Below are 24,240 nucleotides of genomic sequence, written 5' to 3' on the forward strand. Positions count from 1 at the left end.
AAGAAAGAAAGAAAGAAAGAAAGAAAGAAAGAAAGAAAGAAAGAAAGAAAGAAACACACCAACAGTGGTTCCTCTTTGGAAGTGGAATTGGTTAAGGAGAAAGTGAAAGAAGGCGTCCAGCAGGGACCTTTATTTCATTCACTCCTGTGTCCCCAGCACCTGGGACTGTGACTGCCATAGGTTGGTACTCAGTAAATACACAATGAGCAGAGAGATCAGAAAATGGATTTGTGTGTTATATATGGCCTGTATGACAACTGCGATTTTAAAAAATAGCACTTAAAAAGCAGAGGAAAAAAAAACACTAGGTAAACGCAGAATAAAAACTTTTTTTAGGAAGGAAAGCAATTTAAAAATCTTTTTAATGTTTATTTTTGAGAGAGGGAGAGACAGAGTGTGAGTGGGGGTGGGAGTGGCAGAGAGAGAGAGGAAGACAGAATCTTAGGCTCCAGGCTCTGAGCCATCAGCACAGAGCCCGATGCGGGGCTCGAATCCACGAACTGTGAGATCATGACCTGAGCCGAGGTCGGACGCTTAAGCGACTGAACAGCATATCGTTTTCCCCCAGGCCCAGGCCTTGATGAGGGAGGGGCTAGGCGTGCAGAACACATCTGCACGGTCTTCAGCCACTGTGGGCGTTTCCCGCATTGTTCGCTTTGCTCTCGGCTCAAAGGACACTTCCCACCTGGCCAGAGCTCTGGGCAGGGGTCCTGGCTAAGTGTGTGTCCAGGAAGGACTCTCCCCCTGGTGTACGTGCTGGGGGCCCTGGGAAGTTTCCACTAACCACCCAGGCCTCCTCCACACCACTTCCAATGACCTCTTCAAACGGAAAGGTGTTGGTTTCTTAAAATATTTTGAATAGCTCAGATGTTCTAACCCCCCAGGCTGCCAGGCGGAGGACCAGACAGCCTTTACACAGAACAGCTTCCACCCAGGGGTGCTGGCTCCAAACCCCAGAAGGACGCTGCTCGAACCTACTGTGACAGCCCCTTTCTCCGGAACAGCTGGTCCATGTCAAAGCCTGGCATGTTCCGCTGCTGTCTGAGCAGCTGACTCAGAGCAGGGCCACGGTGTTGTTCCTCTGAGAACGAGTGGCCTTTGCCGAAGGCAAAGTTTGATTTGAGTCCCCCCCTCTGCCCCCGTAAAAGACAAACAGGTGTGATGACTGTTGTTGACCAGGTACCCCGAGTGCCCGAGCCAGTCCAGGCTCCTCCAACTTCAACGTTTGTTACACGAATGAAGAGACCGGGGACAACATGGCACCTCATGACCATGGATGTAACTTCTAGACGGGTGCTGTGATAAACAGAAAAGGGTCAGAGACTTGTCCTTACCATGAAGTGTGTCCGTGATTGGAGCCCTCGCTCGTGTGAGGCTGTGGCCGTTGACAGAAACCACAGCCACCAAAGGGGAATTCAGAAACCCAGGGCCCTTGGCCACTCGAGCAGGCTTTCTTGAGGTGGCCCCAGTAAAGCACCTGGGGAACTTTCCTGCCTTTTTCTCCTGCTTAAGTTGGAGAATCAGCAGTCCCGAGTCGCCTGGCTGGGTCACCGGGCTTCTGGGGCGGCCACGGCCGTGCTGGGAGAGTGGACACGTCCCAACACCCTCTGTTTACCTGTCTGGCCCTGCCGTGTCTAAGTTCTCCTCGAGTTGTGCCTTCTGGTGATTCTAAGTAATTCCACTGTTTCTTCTACTATGAGAAGGAAGGAGCTAGAAGAAATGGATGAAAACCAGTTGGGAATCTTCTGATCCATGGAAAAGGCAGACCTCTCTGCGCCGCTCATGTAATAACCTGGGAGTTAGCCTGACTCCGCGGCAGCCGGGGAAATGCATTCTGGGTGGAGCACTGGTTTATAGAACTAGGCAGGTCCAGCCCGCGAGCTCGGAGCTGTTTTCCCACGGGCTTGGAACTGGCAGGTGGCCCCACCTCACAGACTCCCCTCATCCCTGTGCCAACTGTCCCTAGGTTAAGCTTGGCCAAAAGTCAAAACCAAGAAGGTGAAAATAGGTCACCTTTCTCAAGTCGACTGATCCAGGACGCTACATGTCAGAATCAGACATCTCTATGGCTGGGAGAGACCTCTGTGGATCTGGGGAACAACGCTTCATTTTACAGATGAGAACGTTAGTTTCCAGGGAGGTGAAATGGCCCAGCCAGGGTCCCAGGGTGTCGAATACCAGAGACTGAAGCTTCCTCGTGCCCGTGTAGGGCTGACGCTGCCCCTAGACTTTGAACGCCCTTGCTCTCCGTTTTCCTGACTCTGTGGCTGACACTGTACTTTGCAGTTAGGTTGTATTTTATTTTTTTAGTTTATTTATTTATTTTTGAGAGAGAGAGAGCGCGCGCGTGCGCGCGCGAGGGAAAAGAATGATTGGGGGAAGGGCAGAGACACAGGGGAACAGAGGATCCGAAGCAGGGTCCGTGCAGACAGCAAAAAGCCAGATGGGGAGCTCAAACTCACAAACCGTGAGACCGTGACCTGAGCGAAAGTCAGACGCTTAACCGACTGAACCACCCAGGTGCCCCCGCAATTAGCTTTTTATTGAGATTAATCTACAGATCCTCAGGGCACCTCTTAGTCACTAGTATCCATATCAAGAAATAGAACAAAACTAGCACCTCATGAGCCCCCCTCCCACCTTCTCTGAGTCACTTCCTCCAGGGTAACCACTATCTCGAGCTTTGTTTTACTTTTTATTCCAACTTCCTTAATATAATATACTAGCCCGACTTTTTTTTTTTTTTAATCACCATACAAAGAACACATCTGATGTTGGTTTGAATTCAGAAAGGGGAATCTTTCATATTTCAAGTGAAAAGCGTCCAACTTCCTGGTGGAATCACTCTCAGACCCACTAGTTCCCAAACTGGAGTTTCCATCTGTCCCCCCAAACCTTTCGAAACCATATTTCTCAAACATGTTCCTTAATTGATTGCCATCTTGAACCCATGTTTTCCAAGAAACACGGGCGTTTGTGAACCAGGTTCCTCTACGGTGGAGAACCACCGTCCTAAACCAATCAGCCTGAGACTGACAGGGACAAAGTCAGGTTTATTGCCCACCGGAGAGAGAGGGGTCACGTCGCATAGGGACCTCGGGGCATCCCACAAACAGAAGAAGGTAGCATACATCGTGATGAGGTTGGGGAAAGGTGGGGTTTAGCGTAAACAAAGCCTGTCTTGATAGGCTCTAAGCAAAACAGGGCAGTGTCTGAAGGGTCAGCATCAGTCCAGACTGCAAAGCTGTCCTTGGGGACCACCAGGTTGAGGTAGATGTGGGACACCTGCTACCCGCCCTCTGAAGCTCTGTGTTGGGGATGAAAAACCAGCCTGCCTCACGGACGGGAGTAGGATGTTTCCTTCTCGCTGATAGAGCTTCAGGCCATAATGCTCCTGGGAGCTCAGGATTTTAGAGAACCAGGTTTCTCTGTAAGAAATAGTCGTCACTCAGAAGGACGTTATTTTGACACTGGGCAGCTGAGTGCGTCCGGGGGGAGACAGGTTTGTCCTGTCTGCTTCGCAGTTGCTTTATCTGAGTCTGTTATTCCGGCCTGATGAATGGGGGGCCCACTGTCTTCTACCTACTGTCTCAAGCTGTACACATTCTTTCGCCCCAAACAAGCAGATCGATTAGGAAATACGAGCACTCACTTCATGCCGGGCACAGAGCTGGGTCACCCCCCTGAACAAAGGGACCCCGATCTAGTCCTTCCCAGCCTGAATTGCCCTCCCGGTCTCCGCACATTCGGGTCCTAACCACCCACGCGATCCAATCCGGAAAGCCCCCTGCAGTGACAGGTTCCTGGCTGCCAGATGGGAAATGCAGTCGGCCTCTGACAGACGCTCTGGACTTGACCTTTTGCTCTCCTCAAGGCCCTGTCTCGCTTTCCAGCCTGTGTCCTGGCTCCGTCCATACTTTATTTCCTCCTTTAGACCTTGACCCTGGCAGACGGCACCCACCCCCCTGGAAAATCACCCCTTCCCGCGCCCCTCCTGGAGACACTCTTGTTTGAGAGGGCTGACGTGGGGCCCCCGCAACTGTTTTATTTTAAAGTTTGTCAGGTGATTGGTTCTCTGGCCGGGTTTGGAAGCTGTCGCCCAGGAGCAGCTAGCCGGGTACCCGGTCTAGAGTGGACATTCACTGCAATCCAGTGACTCCAAGGCTGAGGCCACCATTGGTGTGGTCACCTCCCGCGGCCCCATCAGCCCTCAGCTGGAGCGACAAGTCCCGCGACCCGCCCCTGCCCCTTCCACACCCCCGATAGTCCCTTCACTTTACACCCTTAGAGCCTCTCTGCCTGCCTGGTTCACGGCTACATCCTCAGGTGTACCCCGAGGATGTACCTAGCATCATCGAGTGAACACATTAGTAACCTTGGGTTTGAATCACAGCCTCAGATCCCAAGCGAACTCAGAATCGTCTGGAGGCTGGCTGGTGCTGCATATCCCCACACTCCCCGGGAGCACTCGGAGACCCAGATTCAGGGCCCAAGACTCCCCGGGGGCACGCGGAGACCCAGATTCAGGGCCCAGGACTCCCCGGGGGCACTCGGAGACCCAGATTCAGGGCCCAGGACTCTGCATTCTAAGCTGCTCCCTGCTGAGGCTGAGGCTGAGGCAGGCAGAAGACTGCCCTCCACCACGGGACCCGCCCCTCTCATGTCCCGGGTCCCCCCACCCCCGCCGTCTGAGCAAAGGGCCGCACGTTATGGGTGCGGGGAGAACACCTCCACGCTGCGGGGGTGCCTTCGCTGTGTGAGGGTAACACGGAGCCTGAGCTGTGGACACCACGGTGACGTTTCCTTCCCACGGCTCTTCTTTTTCTCCCCAAGGCCCTCTTCACGATTCCCAGACCCGCTTGGGCCTCGCTGCCTGCTCGGCCTTCCCAGGTGTATGACGTGCCGACCCAGAGCCGGGGCCCCCCGGTGCGGAAGGTGAGTCTCAGCCGTGGCCCTGCCCCACACGTGAGGCTCTCCGCGCCACCCAGATGGCTCCCCCGCATCCCTGCAGGCACCGCCCGCCTCTCCCACACCTGGTTTTGAACACCTCCCACCTGCAGGTTCCGAGGTGGGCCAGTGATCACTGGCTCGGGGACAAAGTCTCCTCCCTGGGCTCTGGGACAGGCCGGTCGCCTCCAGCCTCAGCCTCCTGAGATGCTCCCCCTCCCACCCCCCCACTTCTGGTCTGGCTCTTGCTCAGGTTCAGGTGTGACCCACATCTGGCCCTTGGATGAATGCACTTGACCCTTTGCCGTGACAGGTGCCAGGAGCACAGGCAGGGCCACGTGGGACAAGGAGGCGCTGGCCTTGGGCACAGAAGTCTTAAAGACACATACAGGACTCACCTCCCTCACCTCACCCTCACCCCGGCCCTCTCCACCCTGTTTGTTTGTTTAATGTTTATTTATTTTTGAGAGAGACAGAGCATGATCAGGGGAGGGGCAGAGAGAGAGGGAGACACAGAATCCGAAGCAGCTCCAGGCTCCGAGCTGTCAGCACAGAGCCTGACACGGGGCTCAAACCCAAGAACCGTGAGATCATGACCTGAGCCGAAGTCGGATGCCTCTGCAACTGACTGAGCCACCCAGGTGCCCCACGAAGTCCCAATTTCCTTGATTCCTTTTAAAGTCAACCCTAAGGCTAACTTGCAGAACTAAATGAGCCACTGTTTTTAACTCAGGCCAACTGCGTTTCGTTCTCTCTCTAGTTTGTCCCCATCTTCGGTCGAAAAGGCGAGCTTTTTAAAGCACAGGGTCCGTTGTTGAAAACATAACCATGTAAGCTTCTGCCTTGCAAGCGTCATGACCGGAAGCCCCAAAGTTTTCAGTGGTTTGCATTTTCCTTTGGAAAAAACACTGGCGTGGGCAGAGTCTGTGATGTGCGTCCATCGGGAGGGAAAAATCCAAGCTATCCTTTTCGGTCTCTCCCCAGGAGCCAGAGAACCAGCAGTTATATGACGTACCCGCCGGCCCCCAAAAGGCAGGACTTGGTCCCCTGGCCAGCCAACCAAGTGTGAGTATGATGAGATGCGGAGATTTGCTGCTAGGAAAATGTGAGCCTCCTCCGGGACGTTTTATCAGCGTGGTCCAAAGTAGGGATACAAATGCCTCACAGCAGAACTTATTTCATTTGGAAACCTGATGGCAGTGATGTTCAGGAACAGGGTGGGCGATGTGGTTTGGGTGAGTCCTCTAGCTTCTCCGTGCCTCAGTTTCTTATGGCGGACTAATTGTGAGAATTGAGATATTCCTGTGGAGGACCTACTACGGTGCTTGGCGCGGAGCAAAAGCCCAGTGGATCTCAGTTAAACGCTTATTATTCTATACCTCACAGATGTGTTAAAGTAGGTTTTTATTTACTGGAGAGACGCCTTAATTTGAAAATCTGGAACCCGTGTTCATCGTTGAATTCTGTCCCATGTATACGATGCATACGCCTATACCCAAGGTTCTCAGGGAAGGCCTTACAAAAGAGGGGACATCTCCACAGGGTCGTGAGGGTTGCATAGGAGTTTGTTAGGTAGAAAGGAAAGGGTGGGGAGGGCTTTTAGAACAGAAGGGCTGGTTTGGGCCAAATGAAATACAGTGGGCTCAGTGAGTACTCTTGAGTTCAGGGGACAGTAAACAGCCTGGGCGACTGGACCCAAGAGGAAGGTGGTGGCAGGAGTGGTGTGGAGGCCTGAAGGTGGGTGCAAGCAGATTGTGAAGGGCCTTGAGCAAAACCAGCAATGGGGAGCCCCTGGAGAAGCTGGAGTAGGGGAGTGACAATCAGATTTTTAAGAAGCACAGTACCTGGCATTTAGGAGGCCCTCAGCCTAACACACGTTCGTCAAAGGAGTGGCTCACACCCTCTCTTTATCGCTGCTAACCTGGGCAATTTTGTTTGGTTCTTCACAGGGGCAGAGTGCTCCCCTGACGTCAGCGATTGCCTTGAGGCAAGGCGGCTACAACACGTTACCAAGCCCTCAGAAATCTGAGTGGATTTATGACACGCCAGTATCTCCGGAAAAAGCTAGTACGAGAAACGCATCTCTAAGCAGCTTTGCAGAAGGATCGGGGCCCCACACTCCCCCCAGTATATGCTGCTCCCCCCAGTATATGTCCAGCCTCCGCTGTCCTCCAAATAGCAGAGCAAGGTCCCTCGATCCATACCTGCACAAAAATGTGCCCATGCAGAAAAAACTCAGCCTTCCAGAAATTCCTACGTATAAATTTCTGGCCTCGAGGGACACGTTCCCCTTGGACGAAGGTGTCGGCTACAAGGTTCCTTCCAGCTTTCTGATTCCCCGCGCGGAACAGCAGAACACCAAGCCAAACATTTATGACATCCCTAAAGCAACGCCGAGAGGCCCTCAGGCCCAGCATGAGCTGGGGCGTGCCGACGGGGCTTCAGAGAACGTCGCGGACCGTGGCTCCTCGTGGCTCTCGGGACGGCCCCCATCACTGTCTCCGGAAGCGGACAGCCTGTCCGTTTCCAGCTCCGACAGCCGAGCCAGCATTGTCTCCTGCTCCTCCACGGCCACGGACTCTTCGTCCAGCTCCTGCTCGGAGGAGGCAGGGAAGGAGCTCTGCTTGGACCTGGACTGGGCCCGAGAGACAGCAGCGTCTCTGCAGCACAAGGTGGCCGGCTCTGTCGCAAGCCTGATGCTCTTTGTCAGCAGGAGGTGGAGGTTCAGAGACTATCTGGAGGCCAACGTCAGTGCCATCCGCAGGGCCGCCGACCACGTGGAGGAGTCTTTGAGGGCTTTCCTGGATTTTGCCCGCACGGTCCGTGGGACCGCCTGCAACCTCAGTGACACTCACTTTCAGGCCAGAATTAGGGACCAGCTACAGACGATCTCCAACTCCTACCAGATCCTGCTCGGAACAAAGGAGAGCCTGGATAGCCGCAATTGGTCCCTGGAAGTCCTCGTGACGGACGAAGCCCAAAAGAGCCCGGACGACCTCGAGAGATTTGTCACGGTGGCGCGGACGGTTCCGGAAGACGTCAAGAGGTTTGCCTCCATGGTCATTGCCAACGGGAAGCTCCTTTTCAAGCAGAACTGTGAAAAGGGAGACACCTTGCAAGTGACCCCAGACGCACAATTTAAGTTTGCCGAATGCATCCAGCTTCCCCGAAGAGAAATGGAATTGTACCACAGAAGTGCTCCTTCTGATAAACAGAAGGAGAGGGAGCACTCCCCTGAAATACTAAAGAAAAACGGGACGAGTATCTGTGAACAGGTGAGTTCCGAGTGGTAGAACACAAGGAGCCCTTCAAATTTTATCTGGAGACGTCGCCCATCAGTTAGATGCTGAGAATCCTTCCGTAATTGTTAGAAACAGTTCAATAAGTGAATATCGAATGATGATAATCTTTTGATAATTTCTGAGAGACGTTGGTTCCATTTTCCAGAAAATAAAATTCATGGAAATGCTGTTCTAGATGAAATCTTATTAAGAAGTAAGATAGGCATTCGAACATTCAGGCAGATTGGACGTCTTCTGGAAACGTGGTGTCTTGGGGCTTATCTCTAACACCAGGGTTAGAAAGGACTTTGAAACCCTTTTGAAATCTGTTCTTTGAGCACATTTTTCAATCTCACCACCGAGTTTCCTTGCATTTTTGAAAGTTGTAGATTTAGTCATTGTCTCTGTGTTTCTTAGAAACAGAACAGGAAGTGTAAACACTCTTCCAAATCGTGTGTGTTCTTAGCAGCCTCCAGCCTTCATTTACTGTTAGAAATACTTGGCTGCGTGAATTCAGACACGATAGGAAAAGAGCCTTTGGTTCAAGGACTGCGAGTGTCAAGGGGTACAGCAGGTAACCTGGGGGCTGTGTCAACACGACTTGATCCCTTTTAGCCCCAATCTTGTGTGGTATTCTGTCAAAATGCCTGCTGGTTGGTGTTAAGAGCTTTAACACATTCTAGAGAAAGCAGAAACCTGGGTGTTTTTCATTCCCTATTTTAAAAATATAGATATAGACATAAAGAGGTATAAAATACATAAATACAAACATACATAATTTTTAAACTATGTGTCCTTATATCAGGCCATGTGGGTAGGCAGAATTTAGCCCTGGGTCTGGCAAAGTTTCCTTTGTTGAAAAAAAAAGGCACCAGGGGGCAAAACTATTCACAAAAATAAAAACATAAATGCTCAAGTTTTCTTTTTTTAATGTTTATTTCTTTTTGAGAGAGAGAGACAGAGCACAAGAGGAGGTGGGAGGAGATAGCCGAGAGAGAGGGAGACAGAATCCGAAGCAGGCTCCAGGCTCGGAGCTGTCAGCACAGAGCCCGACGCGGGGCTCGAGCCCACAAAGGGAGATCACGACCCGAGCTGAAGTCGGACGCTCTACCGACTGAGCCACCCAGGAGCCCCAAAATGCTCACCTTTTAAAGTAGACTTAAACACCTCTGAACCGTGTCGAAACCACTCAAGTTGGTAATTGGAAGGGATTTTATTTTTCAGAAGTTGCCTAATCTAGAAGAGACAGGAAAACCCATCTTGGAACAAAGGTTGGATGAAAACAAAAACCTCGAAGCACAGGTAAGTGACAGCGCCGGCTCGCCCGTATTTCTGACTCGCATGCTTCATCCCTAGAGATGCCTCCTGCTATGAACAAGTCAGCATGATAGCCGTGATCCATGACGCCTTGGGAATAGATGTGGTGTTTGTGATGGTTCTTCCTATTTGCAGTAGAAGGAGCCCTGGAGATGAACAGGTCCAACGAGCCGCAGAATGTGGAGCATGATCCTTGAACCATGAGTGACAGTTCCGGGCGTCGCAGGTTTAGCGTGGGTGGGACTGACATGGTGTTAGATACCATGGATGCACATTCCCTTTGACATTCTCTTTTAATGCTTCTGGTTACAACAGGAAAACCATTTTGGTTTGGGGCTTATGTGTCACCAACGCCTCTGTGACACTTGATGTTCTTTTTCAAAAACATTCAAAGATGTTATCATGGTGCTTAGTTTTGTTGGTTCCTTCTTACCGGTGACAAATGACAGTGGTTTTCCAGTCATCAATTTGAAAAGTTTCCTTTAAAGTAATAGAAGTAAAACCAGTGGGTTCCTTTAAAGACAAAGATGAAACAAGTCAAGGTGAAGAAGGAAGCCGACAGGGCATCCCTGGTGAAGGTTGTCTGAGTACCTAGAGCCTGGAGAACAGGGAACCAGATCAGCTCCCTGGCTGGGGGGTGGGTGTGAGTGGAAGAGAGAAGGACAGAGATGTCTGATCATGTGGACATCTCGGGGGCAAATTGGGACGAGAACTCTTGTCTGAAAGTCTGAGATCAGGGTGTCAGCTTGGGCAGATCCTGGTGAGGGCTCTCCTCTGTCTTCTCATTGTGTCCTCAGGTGGCAGAGAGCAGAGACAAGGGCTCCAACAAGGGCACTAATCCCATCACAGGGCCCCACCCAAATGACCTCATCTAATCCTAGTTACCTCCCAAAGGCCCATCTCCTACCACCTTCACCTTAGCGGGTGGAGTTTCAACATACGAAGTCAGACCCTAACACTGAGTTCTTCTAGGCTGTGAGCTTTGAGATCACACGTGGATGAGAGAACATGCAGTTTCATGAAAAGACTAAGACATTCAGACTTAGCTGACTCCGCCTAGAACTCCACATCTTTATTTTACAAAATGAATGACCATAGGCAGCCCTTTGCTTCAGGGAGCATCAATCTCCCCACTTGTAACCTAACAAAGAGGCTTTTGGTTATCCCCTGGAGTGGTTGCCACTAAATTCGATGCCACTAAAATTTTTTTTAATGTTTATTTATTCTTGAGAGAGAGACACAGAGAGAGAGAGCAGGGGAGGGACAGAGAGAGCGAGACACAGAATCCGAAGCAGCTCCAGGCTCCGAGCTGTCAGCACAGAGCCTGATGCAGGACTTGAACGCACAAACCGTGAGATCATGACCCGAGCTGAAGTCAGACTCTTAACCAACTGAGCCACCCAGGCACCCTTTGCTGAGCATCTTTCGATAGTGCCTAGGCTTTGGGAAGACATCGGTTCCATATTTCAGAAACTAAAACTCATGAAAGGAAAACTCTAAATGAAACCTTATTAGCAAGTTAGAGAAATATTGTCATAGTAGGACAGATAGGTCAGCGTATTTGGATTTCTTCCGGAAATTTGGGGGGATCAGGTTTATTGCCGATGCTGAAATTAGAAAGGATTTTTTTAAAATTCCATTCTTTGAGTAAATTTTTAAATCTCATCGAGTTTTCTTGCGTTCTTTAAGGTTATAGATTTACTCATTGTCAATGTGTTTCTCTCTTTTTTTAAGTTTCTTTATTTACCTTGAGAGAGACAGAGACGGTGCCAGCAGGGGGAGGGGCAGAGAGAGAGGGAGAATCCCAAGCAGGCTCCACACTGTCAGCACAGAGCCCGATGCGGGGCTCAGACCCACGAACCGTGGGATCAAGGCCTGAGTGAGATCGTGACCTGAGCTGAAGTCGGACACTTAACCAACGGAGCCACCCAGGCACCTCTGCCCATTTGCTTCTTAGAACGGGCTTCTAATGGTTTGTTGAGAATACTGAATGAGATTTTATGTATTTAACACATAAGATGATATACACAATGCAATATATAATATTGTATATGTAAATACCATATTTCATATGTAACCGTGCTTTGAAAACATTAACATTAATTTGTTAGGCAAATGGTGCACGGTGGGGCTCCCCACACAAAGCTGCACTTTTTCTGATATAAAGTCTAGAACGTTGAGCAAAACAGGAAAAGGGAGACACCCACAGCCTGGCGATCAAATCTGCCTCTGATCGATTACTTTCCTCCCTCTTCCAGCATCCTTGTTCCCCTACCCCCCGGCCTCTGAGTCAGCAGAACCCTGAGAAGAGATTCCACCTTTCTCAACACTGCCGGCTCTATTTCGGGGCACTGTTCAAAGCCATCGGCGTATTTAACAGCAGCCTGAGCAACAGCCAGCCCCCCGAGATCTTCATCGCGCAGAGCAAGCTGGTCATCACGGTGGGACAAAAGCTGGTGGACACGCTGTGCCAGGAGACCCAGGAGAGGGACATGCGCAACGAGATTCTCTGTGGCAGCAGCCACCTTTGCGGCCTGCTCAAGAACCTCGCGCTGGCCACCAAGCACGCCGTGCTCAAGTACCCCAGCCCGGCAGCCCTGGGGCACCTCCAGGCCGAGGCCCAGAAGCTGGAACGACACACTCGGCAATTCCGGGGGGCGCTGGAATGAGCCTCCTTCCCCCGCCTTCTCCCTGTTCACCTCTTAGCTTCAACTTGCCGGTCCCCAGCCGTGCAACTGTGTCCTATGCGAAAAGCCAGCCCGGGGCCACAGCCACGGGCAGAAACAGCCACGGTGGCCAAAGCCGGTATTGCCAAGGGCCAAGCCACCCCAGGACATTGACTTATCCCATAGAGAGCCAGGTATTAAGTAAGGACCTCGCTAAGGTTTTAGCACAGCGTGTGGGGTCGGCGTACCAAGTGATGTGGTAGAAACCAATTTTATGTTGGTTGAATGCACGCCTGTCTTAAATTCACTCATTCAACACTTATTTATTGGGCATGTACTATATGTCAGATTCTAGGTGCTGGGCGTATAGCAGTGAATCAGAGCCCTTGACCTCAGGGAGTTTACAATCCAGTGGGGAGAGGGACAAATGCTGGAGAGATACATATACAATGTATCAGGTGCTAGGGTGAAAGTCAAGGAGGAGAGACTTATTTTCAGATGATCAATTCCTATTGCGACCGTCAGCAAATGTTCTGTTTTTCATTTTGGACTGACTTAATTCTGTGAGATTTGGTACAAATTATGTATCTGCCTCTTACACTCTGTACATATTTGCTGTTTCATCTTAACCAAGTTAAAGACGCATGTTATATTTCCAACATAACACGTTCTGTTGGGTTCCTTGTTAATTTATTTTGTGTATCACAGATTCTGTGTCAGTAAATTCAGCATGCCCAATCAGAAAAGGCTGATGCTTCAACAGTCTCAAATCTGTTACCATTTATAACGTTATGTAAATATAATCGTGACTCAAAACATCCTTCATAGCAATCCTTTCCTTGGAAGAGTCGTTGATCCGTATCACCCGGGTTCTGGGGCCGAAGCAAAGCCTCCGATATTGACTCGTCTTACTCAAATGCTTCTCCCGGACGTGTGCAAGGAGACGCAGTAGAGGCCAAGTGCTCATGGGCAAGGCTAGCACGGAAAAGGCAAAGCCGTCCCTCGTGGTGGTGCAGGCAGGAGGTATGGTGTGGACAGGACACCGACTGCCGGGCACGGGTCTGAGGGTGGTGCAGGAAGCGCCTCTCGAATCAGACCACCTCCTTTTCTGCTCCTTGTCGCTGGGACTTCAGCTCAGGTTGCTATGGTTACAGCATCCCCTCCACACACCTCAGCCACTAAACGCCTTCTGCATTTCGGGCTGGAAGTGACCCGAACTGTCACCAGATCCAGGCTCTTCGCCCGGTCGGCACTTCTAGACTGTTGACTGCTAGAAGGCTGGTTATTTTCACCGAGTTACTCTTAGGGTCCCTAAAGGAGGACCGCGTCTTTTGTGGGGCTGGCTTGGTTCTCTCCGCCAGAACAGGGAGGCCCCGTTCTTTGAACAGCCGTGATCGGTATCAGTTAGAACTCCTTCTGTTGGAAGCGATCAAAAACCATATCCAATCTTTCTTTTTTTTTTTTAATTTTTTTTTCAACATTTATTTATTTTTGGGACAGAGAGAGACAGAGCATGAACGGGGGAGGGGCAGAGAGAGAGGGAGACACAGAATCGGAAGCAGGCTCCAGGCTCTGAGCCATCAGCCCAGAGCCCGACGCGGGGCTCGAACTCACGGACCGCGAGATCGTGACCTGGCTGAAGTCGGATGCCTAACCGACTGCGCCACCCAGGTGCCCCATATTCAATCTTTCTTAAGCAATAGAGGAAATTCATTGACTCAAGTATCTTAAATAGCCCAGGGGCAGCCTGGCGTTAAGGCCGGCTGGTGTGGGTGCCCAGTTTCTCGGTCCCACTTGCTCTGTGTTAACACTCATGATTGCAAGGTAGCTGCGCCAGGTTATATCCTTGGTTTGTAGCCAAAGGAGAAGAAAATGGTTTGATTTTGCTTGGGCTGGCTTAGAGCAAGTGCCTGTCCCTGAAAGCCCACGACAAGCAGGGCATGTAATACCCAGGTTGACCTAGACGGGATTCACCCACATGCGCACACACACACACACACACACACACAGTCTCATGTGTCTGGAGAGAGGGAGAAGAATGGCCCTCCCAACAACCATCACGTGTCTGAGATCTCCCTGCTTTAAATCAGCAAGTGAGCCTGCCAGTCTCACGGGTGCTGAGAGAAGACACAGACGCTGGCATCAGAGGATATGTCTGGGGTCCCCAAGATCACCCCTAGGTCCAATGATTCGCTAGGAGGAATCCCAAGACAGCATTATGTTCGCGGTCGTGGCTATGATTCATTGCAGTGAAAGGGGCCAGCAAAGGGAAAGACTCAGAGAGTGAGGTACAAAGGACACCAGGCTCAAGTGGCCAACGGTCCTGTCCCCGTGGTCACATGGGACAATTCTAATTCCCCCAGCAACAAGTTGTGACAGCACACGAGCGATGTTCCCAGCCAGGGAAGCTCGCGAGAGCCTCACGCCTGGGGTTCCTATGGTCAGCAGCCTCTCCAGAGCATTTTCCCTAACTCCAGGCTCCCAGAAGGAGAGCACGTAGCCAGCACGAGTGACACTCGCTGTATGAACAGTTTAGGCAGACTGACCCGTTCTTACCAACCCTGGGGATGCTGGGAACCCTCCCCAAACGCCAGCTTTTGTAAGCAACCAAAGGCCAACCTCATGAGCCAGCCTTCTAAGGACACTAGTCAGGTGGGCTATGTCACAGAGACAAAGGAGTTTCCTCACAGCATCACAAGCAGCTTGTGCTTCACCTTTCCTTCTTCCACCTGACCCCAAGTCCCAGGGCAAAGCAAAGGAAGGCACAGGTGATACTGTGCACACTGGGGGCTTGTGTCAAAGCCAAAGAACTCTGAGCGTAGACGACCCCGGTCTTTTATAATGGCCTCTGTGCAGACCCGGCCAAGTTTTGCCTCAGAGGGAAACATGACCTTTACTGGGCAGCAAACAGAGCTCTCTTTCCGCTCCGGAGGGAGACATCACCTCTCTCTTCCAAGGGTGTTTGCTGAAAACAACCTAGAAGAGGTAATCCAGAACAAAATGCCGTCAGCGCCTCTGCCCAGAGGACATACAGAAATGCGAGAGACCCTGGAGAGCTGTGTCCCAACGGGGGCCCCGACCCAAGTCAGGAATGTTGTCGGAAGAAGGAGGGGTGGCTGCGGGGAGGCACCTGTGGGTGTTCACACCAGCGGGGAAGATTATTTTCGCACAATAGTAATGACAGCAGTACATATTGAATAAGCGATTACTACCTTCCAGACCCTGTTCTAACGCTTTAGACGTTTTAACTCAATCGGTCCTTCATAAGTGAGAGACTCTAACAGGTAATCAACAGATCTCCATTGCTTTCGGAACACTACAGACGTAGGTAGGCAGACAGGTAGAGAAACATATGTGGTTGGGGCGCCCGGGGGGCTCAGTCGGTTGAGCATCTGACTCTTGATTTCAGCTCAGGTCATGATCCCAGGGTCATGGGATCGAGCCCCACGTTGGGCTCAGAGCTGAGCATGGAGACTGCTTGGGATTCACTCTCTCTCTCTCTCTCTCTCTCTCTCTCTCTCTGTGTCTCTCTCTCAAATAATAAATAAATAAATAAATAAATATTTAAATTTAAATATATCTGGAGACATATTTGTCTCTCTCTATATTTTTGTACATATTTGTGTGTGTATATATATATTTGAGATGAGTTCAAACCAAGTTCAACTTTGTTGACAAAGTACAAAACCATTGGCTTTAAAACAATTGAAAACTGCTGCTGTTAGCTAAATGTGTTTCCTTCCTTTTTTTTTTTTTTTTTGAAAGACAGCAGTTATGGGATGAGTTTCCACTAATTCAATAGGACAATTACTTCTGAAAAACATTTAAAAATAGAATAGTATCAGTTGTTGTTGTGTGTGTGTGTGTGTGTGTGTGTTTTTGTTTTTTTTTTTTTTTACCTTCAGCAACGTTTTGCTAAGTAGTTTTCTTTAATGCCCAGAACTCTGTACTGCTTCCTTTCAAGGTAGGAAGAGGAAATAGTGGCTGGTGTGGTGGTGCCTGTGGTGATAGCAACTTGACCTCAATTAAGTTAAATTTCATCAGGAGGATGGAAGTGACGAGGAACCCAGTTAAGAGATCTGCCAGTGTGACAAGCGCTGGGGAGCTGTGTTTCTGGTTTGGGGGCAACTATCTTTTTTATATATACACACAAAACAGCTTTTAAAAATTTTATATTCTCCCCCAATGTGCATCCAGCTCTCCCAAAGCTTCCCCTGTGCAAAAGTCTCCCGTTTAGGGTAGGCTGATTTGCCAATGCCTTTTTCCTTTCATTCATTCATGGGACAAATATTTACGGAGTATCTCCCCTTTATCAGGCCTCTGCTGAGCACCAGAGGTGCTGCAGGGGACAAAACAAAAGTTCTGCATCGTGCAGCCTTCCTTCCAGCTGAAAGGGGGGGGGGGCGGCAGGAAACCAGGGCGAGAAGAGGTGAGGTGAGTGAGGCATTCTCCTTGAACGCAAAATGTAAAGGGGCACCCGAAAACCTAGCAACCAAGATACATTGTATTTTGATGCAATATTTAAACAATCATAATCAATGCAAAAAAAAAATCCACGGCACACAAGATGTCAAAATTTAAATTTATAATATGATGCCAGGGGTGGTAGGTGCCATGATGAAATTAAATCAAGGTGGGGGTAGTGGTCAGGGGAGAAGCTCGGAGGAGGGGTCCTAGAGCAGACATTCAGTCACACAAGGGAGCCAGCCTGGCACACAGGGGAAAAGAGTGTTCCTGGAGAGGGGACAGCAAGGCAGGTGCCCAGAGGTAGAAACATACCTGGAGCCCTCAGAGGAGAGAAGGGGCCAGTGTGACTGGGGCCAAGAGAGGTGGGGGTTCTGGGGGGAAGGGGGAGACATGAGCTCAGATGGGTAGACATAAGGCCTGTATATTCCTGGAATATGTTTAATATTTCCCTAAGACTGCAAATTAAGAGTACATTTTTTTTTTTTGTCCTGAATTATCTCAGTAATTACTTCCATTTCCCACTTTATTTTACTTTAACCCTCCTTCGGACATCCTCTTAAGTGTAACCTTGAATGATGTGGCTGTAAAAGTCTTAAAGAACCGTAACACATATTTGTTGGTTTTTCATGCCAACTCTCAAAATGAGTCACTTTGCCTGTCAGCCTTGTCCAGACAGAATTTTATTTATTTGTATTTGTATTTTTTTTATTGAGAGAGAGAGAGAGAGGGAGAGGGAGAGAGAGGGAGAGAATCTTAAGCAGGTTCCATGCTCAGCACAAAACCCGACGCGGGGCTCGCTCCCACAACCCTGGGATCACGACCTGAGCCGAAATCGAGAGTCAGACATTCAGACTAAACCACCCAGGTGCCCCCAGACAGAATTTCAAACTACGGCGCAGGGGGAGAGCTCACAGGAAATCAAACCCTCAACAGTTCAGAAGACTAAAACATTTGGAAACAATTGCAACAGGCAGTAGGAACATTTAAACTACTTGATCTTGGCGGAGGCCTCAGGAGCTGGTGAATGAGATACATATTCGTATTACCTGCAGCAATATTTTCTATGTACGACCGGATATTTTTCCACGGGGAGTGAGTCCAAACTTTTTCTCAAATTCTCCAGTGGGTCCCAACACCCTTTTGGGATTAAGAAATCCTGGTTTTGCCAGGGGCTCATGGTTTTCTTTCTGTTGGTGTCATCCATCTCCCGCCCTTCACATCCACAGCCTGGCTGGGGCAAAGCTGTCGTCAAAGATCCTCACAAGGGAATATCCTGTGTCAGTTCGTTCAGCAAAGGCAGTGGAACGTAACAGCAGCTGATGACTCCAGCGTGTCTAACGTGGCTCAAGCAAAATGGCACAAAGCACGTGAAGGACACCGAGTGAGGTACCTGATACTTAGCCAGGTCTCAACACAAATGAGTTGCTACCGCTGATATTAACTATATAAAAGCTTACGCTGTGTATTTTCGGTAGCACAGCGTAGCCTAATAGCCAATACTCTAAATGAGGAAACCAAGGAGGAAGAGAAAAAAGAATCCAGCTGCCTGAGTTTCAACGGCCCACCCAGTGGTCACTGCTTTGCTGGGTGTCACGGTAGCTTTGGGGGAGAGGTTAAGGAACATGGCATTTGTAGTTCCATGGGCCTCACTTGAGAAGGCCTCTCATCTTGAACTCCTGTTACTCACCTGCCGTGTGCCCCTGAGCCAAGACACCTTGCACAGCTCAGTCTCAGGTCTGTCATTCGGAAAATGGAAGGCGTTGTACCCCCTGCCTCCTAAGTTACAAAGACAGAGGAAACCGTGCCTCCCGATCTCCCGGTCCACCGCCAAGGTTAAATGCAGAGCAGGTATTTCTATTTTCACTTCTCCAAATGAAGTAGGGGAGGGGCAGGCTTTGTTGCCAGAAAAGAGCACTGGTTTGAGAGTCTATCTAAAGATCTTTGGGTTTACGCTATTCCGTCCCTGATTTGCAGTCCTTTGGGGGAGAAAAGTAATCTTGGAACCCAGTCCCAGCTCTCCCTCCTACCAGCTGTGGGACCTTGGGCGAGTCCTTTGATCTTTCCAGGCCTCTATTTCTGTACTTGTAAGTGGATTCCCCTAGTACGTAGCAGTTTTAGGGCCTGCCCAAACTGGACTTATCACCCTCGCTGAACGTGTCTGTACTTCCTTTGGGCTTATTGTGGAAATACATACTGAGCAAGCCAAAGGTTCTTCCAGGCACCGAGGCTACGATGGGGACTAAAACAAAGTCCCCACGCTCACAGTTTACAATTCCTGTGATCGGCATAAAAATAAATCATAAGGCAATGAGAGACCAACGGATTAGAAGGTTTATTGTCTTTAAATTCCCATCAATTGCAGTCACAGAGAATCCAATGTTACAGTCCTTGAAGTTTTCATATCCACATGTTTTCTGTTCCCAGCTGGGGAATATTTTCAGGGTTGTTTGTTTGTTTGTTTATGTCTCACTGTGGTCAGCAAGGTAACATCCAATCGTATAGGTCCACCCTACTCGCTGTGGTGAGACTTTCCCCTAATATTTACCATAATTAAAGGAAAAACTGGAAAGAGAGCCAAGAGCCTGAAAGCAGACAGTCATGGATTTTAGCCGGGGTTTTGCAAGGGATTTGGCCTCTCATTATGGACCTAACGCAACCTATCTCTTGGAAAAGGCAAGTAAACACCAGTGTAGCCTTGATAAAGCTGCCTCTGTTCACTACACCTGCTTTTTAATAAATAAATAAAGGGGGCTGTGGATCAGATACATTCCTGGACCAACTCTGCAACATTTCATCTATAGACGGTCCACACGGCAGTATGAAAGTTGCAGGCCTAGAGAATCTTACTCCCCCAGAACCTACTAGAACACCACTTCACAGGATTTGTTGAGAGTGTTAAAGTCACGGTGGTGCTCAGTTACAAGTTCTCCTTTGCACACGTGATGGTTATCTGACACAACAGATGTCATTCACATGCAACATTAATTGCATTAATAAAATGCACCCCTTTCCCTCCAGGCGCTCCCATTCCGGGGATGTGCCAGACCCACAGTCAGACGTGCTGGGGTGGGACGGGGCCCGAGAACCGGGGGTGCTCCTGAGTCACCCCCGCTCCCGAACCGCGGCGAGCGACCGCCACAGGGCGGCAGAAATTCAGCGCCCACCGGGAGGAGGGAGGGACGCCCCGCCAGCCCCTCGGCGCGCAAGGCTTCGCGCGCGCTCCGGCAGGCCTGGCCGCGGGGCCTCGCCCACCGCCTAGCGACGCTCTCCATGGCAACCGGGACTTGGCAACGGATCCGCCCCCACTGCGTCGCGTCGGGCGTAGTGCGTCATCCAGGCGCGCCGGAAGTGACTGCGGCGGTCGCCGGGAACTCCCGGAAGTGGTCGCTGCTGGGGATTCTGACTCCCGCTTTGCGATGGGTTGCGACGGAGGAACCATCCCCAAGAGACACGAACTGGTGAAGGGGCCGAAGAAGGTTGAGAAGGTCAGCGACGTGGGCCCGGTGGGGGCCGGGGGTGTGGGGTCCCCAGGGAGCGAGGGGGAGGTGGGGGTGGTGTGAGCCAGCGGGGCTCCTGACGCTGCCGTGCTCATTTGGAGAACTCAGAATTACCGACAGTATTAATATCAGACCTTTATTGAGTGCTTGCTTTTGCCGTCCACCTGGGGGTACGCTTTATATGGGGTAGCTCGTACAGTTCTTACTGTCATTATCCTCGCTCTTCGGACTTAGAAATTGAGGGCCGAGAGGACAAAGTTACCCCGCTAGTTAAGTGCCAGGGCCAGGATTTAAAGCCCGTCTGCCGTTAGTTAGTAACAAGGATACGGGTGGCTGCTGTTGATTGAGTTTTGTACACACCAACTTCCTTTTCTCCGGGAATTCTTCCCAAAGGTTCCCTTATCCACACGGGAGCAGGCCCTGCTCCTAAAAAACTATGTTACCACTCTGTGCACTGCCTTCGTGGTTGATTAAGGTCCGTCACAGAGAAAGGTAAGCTCCCTGTGGCAGAGGCTTTGCCTTTTCCCCCCTCTACAACTAGCACAGTACCTGGCACAGTAAATATGGTGAGTACCCAATGAATGAGCGGGTAGTTGTTAATTCCCATAGGTAACTGAGAACATTGTATATAATTTCCATGCTACTAACAGGAAAATTGAGTCAGTAACGTGACCAAGATCACACAACTATAGCTAATGAAGCCGGAATTTCCAACCATTTATGCAGGAATTCAAAGGTAGCATTAGTAATTTTTTTTAATGCTTTATTTATTTATTTTTTAATAATTTACGCCCGTCATGGGGCACCAACCCCTTGACATCAAGATCGAGAGTCACATGCTCTACCGACTAAGCCAGGCGCCCCAAAGCATTAGTAATTACTTTTTAATAACAGAAGGCGCCCCGAAGTGTTAGTAATTACTTTTTAATAACAGAAGGCACGTAAAGCACCCAGTTTAGTGCCCGGCACACGTGGGTGCTCCATGTATTCTCCATTCAGCAGCTGGAGAAAGCTTTTGGAAAGGTAAATCTCATATATCACCACTGTATTTAAAACCGCCCGGCAGCTTTTTGTCATATTCAGAAGAAAATCCCACCAGGTCTTGTGTGATCAGATGCCTTGTCTCTCTCACCGCTCATCTTCTACCCCCCTCCAGGTCTTTGGTTCTGTTTCAGCGACACAGGCCTTTGTTCTTCAGCCTGGAGTAGAATGTCCACAACCTGATACATCGTTCGCTGAGATACCATTCATCTCTGTTACTTTGTTCAGTTCTTTCCTCAAATGTCATTTCAGTCCACTGTTGCAAAATACATTCCCTCTCTATTCTCTTCTGCTGCTTTGTTTTTCTCTATGGTATTTAATCACAGTTTTTATTTGTTTATTGTCTGTCCTTCTCTTACGTGAACAGAGACCTTGTGTGTCTTACCTCTGCCACACAGTCAGCACCTGGTAAATAAGTGTTGGATGCAAGAATGAATGAGCGCTCAAGAGATTGGAGGCGCCCTCTGATCACACCTACATGTGCATAGGCTCATGCTGGGTAGTCAACACTCATAAGAGCTTTGCCAGAAAAGCATGCAGCTGGTTTTGTTAACTCATGGCCAGGGCTGAAGAGGAGCACCTTAATGAAAAGCTCGGCAGGGTGTCAGAAGGGGATAGAAAAGAAGAAAGGGTGATCGGAGACAGCCGGAGCGCTCAGGCAGGATAGATTTGTGTATTCTTATTTGTTCAACAAATACTTTATTAAATGCTTGCCATGGGCACCATTCTAGGCCCTGGGGACACAGCAGGGAACAGAGTCCAGCCTTTGCATTGCTTACATTTCGGATAGATATATAGTAATTAAAAAAAAAATTTTTTTTAATGTTTATTTATTTTGGGGGGCGGGGAGGGCAGAGAGAGAGGGAGACACAGAATCCGAAGCAGGCTCCAGGCTCTGAGCTGTCAGCACAGAGCTCCATGTGGGGCCTGAACCTATGAACCGACTGAGCCACCCAGGTGCCCCAGATATATAGTAATTTAATATTTTTGATTACTCATATGGTGTGCTTGGTCTGGAATTTAAGACCTTGCCCTGAAAAGAAGACAGACCTTGGAAAAAAAATGTTTTCAGAAGTTTTGGGGGGTTATCAATTTTTAGATCCTTGGGCAAAGATTAGTTTATGGCTTTTCTCCCTGCCCCCACCTCTCCCGATATTTTTTGAATCAGCTGAGGACTATGGGTAAAGAAGGTAAGGGATCCAGAAAGTAGATCCTGGACTTGAATGGCTTTTTTGCATCTGCAGACAATGTAGTAAATTGACCTCACTGGTGGCAGGTTTTCTCAGGGCTCAGCTACAGTGTGAATTTTGATAAAAGCTGTTTAAGCTGTCAAGGTGTGGCTCTTGGACCTGGGGTATAGATAGAATAACAGTTGCCATAATGCGGGTTTTGTTTTTATTTTGTTCTGTTTGAAATAATAGGCAATAGAAAGTAGCGATTGGAAGCATGGTCTCTGGAGCCGGCCCGCTTGGGTTCTTAGCTCCTTCATCTGCTTGTTGAGTGACCTTGGACATGTAACCTAACCTCTTGGTACTCCCAATTCCTCAATAACAAAGTAAAAATACTAAGCTACAGGGTTTTTATGAGGGCTAAAAGATTAAGTCACAGAAACTGCTTAACATAGTAAACATAGTAACTGCTTAACGTAGTAAACACGTAAGCAGTTGTTACTGTAGAAATTAAATTGAAGGGAATTTTTCCTCATTTTTGTCTTTTCCTATTTTGTCCCACTTATGCCATCCTATTATATTATTCAGGTTTGGCATTTTAGGAGGGGAAAAGAGTGGGACGTGGAATATTATGTAGGTGAAGTAGCATTTGAGGGCAATGGAAGGTCTTATGTTTGGGTTTTCATAATGTGGGTAAGGATTTGATATGCTCCCTAATGAACAGTGTTAAATTGGTGATTTTTATTAAGAATTCTGTAGCCTTTGGGCACCTGGGTGGCTCAGTTGGTTAAGTGTCCAACTTCACCTCAGGTCATGATCTTGCAGTCTATGAGTTCGAGCCCCACATCGGGCTCTGTGCTGACAGCTCAGGGCCTGGGGCCTGCTTCGGATTCTCTCTCTCTCTCTCTCTCTCTCTCTCTCTCTCTCTCTCTCTCAAAAATAAACATTAAAAAAAGTTTTTTAACTACATTAAAAGAATTCTGTCGTCTTTGTGCTGAACTTTAAAAAACAACAAACCTGGTTTTTGAGTCCTGAGTCCTTATATTCTGCTAAAGCTTTGGAGCCTTCCCCATTGATAGAAATTAAGCAGTACTGCTTATTGTTTTCTGTATGGCTTCTCTAACTTACTGTTAAGATACAAATTAGTATTTGGGCTAATACTGGCCAGGGCTGCCTGGCTGGCTCAGTTGAAAGAGTGTGTGACTCTTGATCTTGGGGTTGTGAGTTCAAGCCCCACATTGAGTGTAGAGATTACTACAAAAAATAAATAACTCAAAAGGATGCAAATGCTAATATTTATATGCAGCTTGCATAGGCAATTTAATTATTTGATGTGAATGTTTTGTTTTAGGTATCACATTTAGAGGGAACTTATTTGACATGGTGTTGATTACTTTGACTTTTTAAGTCCCAGCCTCGTGTGTTGCTATCTTTGATTTCAAAGACAAAAATCATCACGTGGGGTAAAACCGAATTAGCCTTTATGTGTAGAACTGCGGACCATATGTCTTTCGGAGGTGAAAGTTAATTGAAAGGATTTTTTTTTTCCCCTTAGGTTGACAAAGATGCTGAACTAGTGGCCCAGTGGAACTATTGTACTTTAAGTCAGGAAATACTAAGGCGACCCATAGTTGCCTGTGAACTTGGCAGGTATGGTCCCTTTACTTAATTGAGATGAGTTTTTATTCAGTAATTTTTAAAAGAATTTCAGTGTGTAAGTACAGTTCTTGATTCATGAAATGTGAATCATCTCAAACAAATGTGTGAAGCCTAGGTTATCATTCCTTGTCTCTGACCATGTTTCTGCATTTTCCTATTCAGTTTGATTTATTTAATTCATGATCTGAAAATTCAG

General features: G+C 49.0%; 2 protein-coding genes across 5 annotated transcripts in view; both read left to right on the forward strand.

The window, feature by feature from the left end:
- The window catches only part of CASS4 (Cas scaffold protein family member 4), a 37,959-nt gene extending 24,928 nt beyond the window's left edge, over positions 1-13,031 (forward strand). The window contains exons 3-7 of the mRNA XM_040459681.1: positions 4,834-4,935; positions 5,932-6,012; positions 6,897-8,222; positions 9,453-9,530; positions 11,804-13,031. Coding sequence (XP_040315615.1) covers positions 4,834-4,935; positions 5,932-6,012; positions 6,897-8,222; positions 9,453-9,530; positions 11,804-12,214 — 1,998 coding nt within the window. The 3' untranslated portion in view covers positions 12,215-13,031. The remainder of the gene's footprint in view (positions 1-4,833; positions 4,936-5,931; positions 6,013-6,896; positions 8,223-9,452; positions 9,531-11,803) is intronic.
- A 6,987-nt stretch (positions 13,032-20,018) lies between these two features.
- Positions 20,019-24,240, forward strand: part of RTF2 (replication termination factor 2) — a 42,124-nt gene continuing 37,902 nt past the window's right edge. Inside the window, exons 1-2 of one of the 4 annotated variants that reach the window (XM_040459677.1) lie at positions 20,019-20,163; positions 23,941-24,035. In XM_040459677.1, coding sequence (XP_040315611.1) covers positions 20,095-20,163; positions 23,941-24,035 — 164 coding nt within the window. In that variant the 5' untranslated portion in view covers positions 20,019-20,094. The remainder of the gene's footprint in view (positions 20,164-23,940; positions 24,036-24,240) is intronic. The other 3 variants (XM_040459674.1, XM_040459676.1, XM_040459675.1) reach the window with 3 other exon arrangements.

This window comes from Herpailurus yagouaroundi, unplaced genomic scaffold (genome assembly GCF_014898765.1).
Source record: "Herpailurus yagouaroundi ecotype Mexico unplaced genomic scaffold, PumYag 246, whole genome shotgun sequence".
Taxonomy (NCBI): Eukaryota; Metazoa; Chordata; class Mammalia; order Carnivora; family Felidae; genus Herpailurus; species Herpailurus yagouaroundi.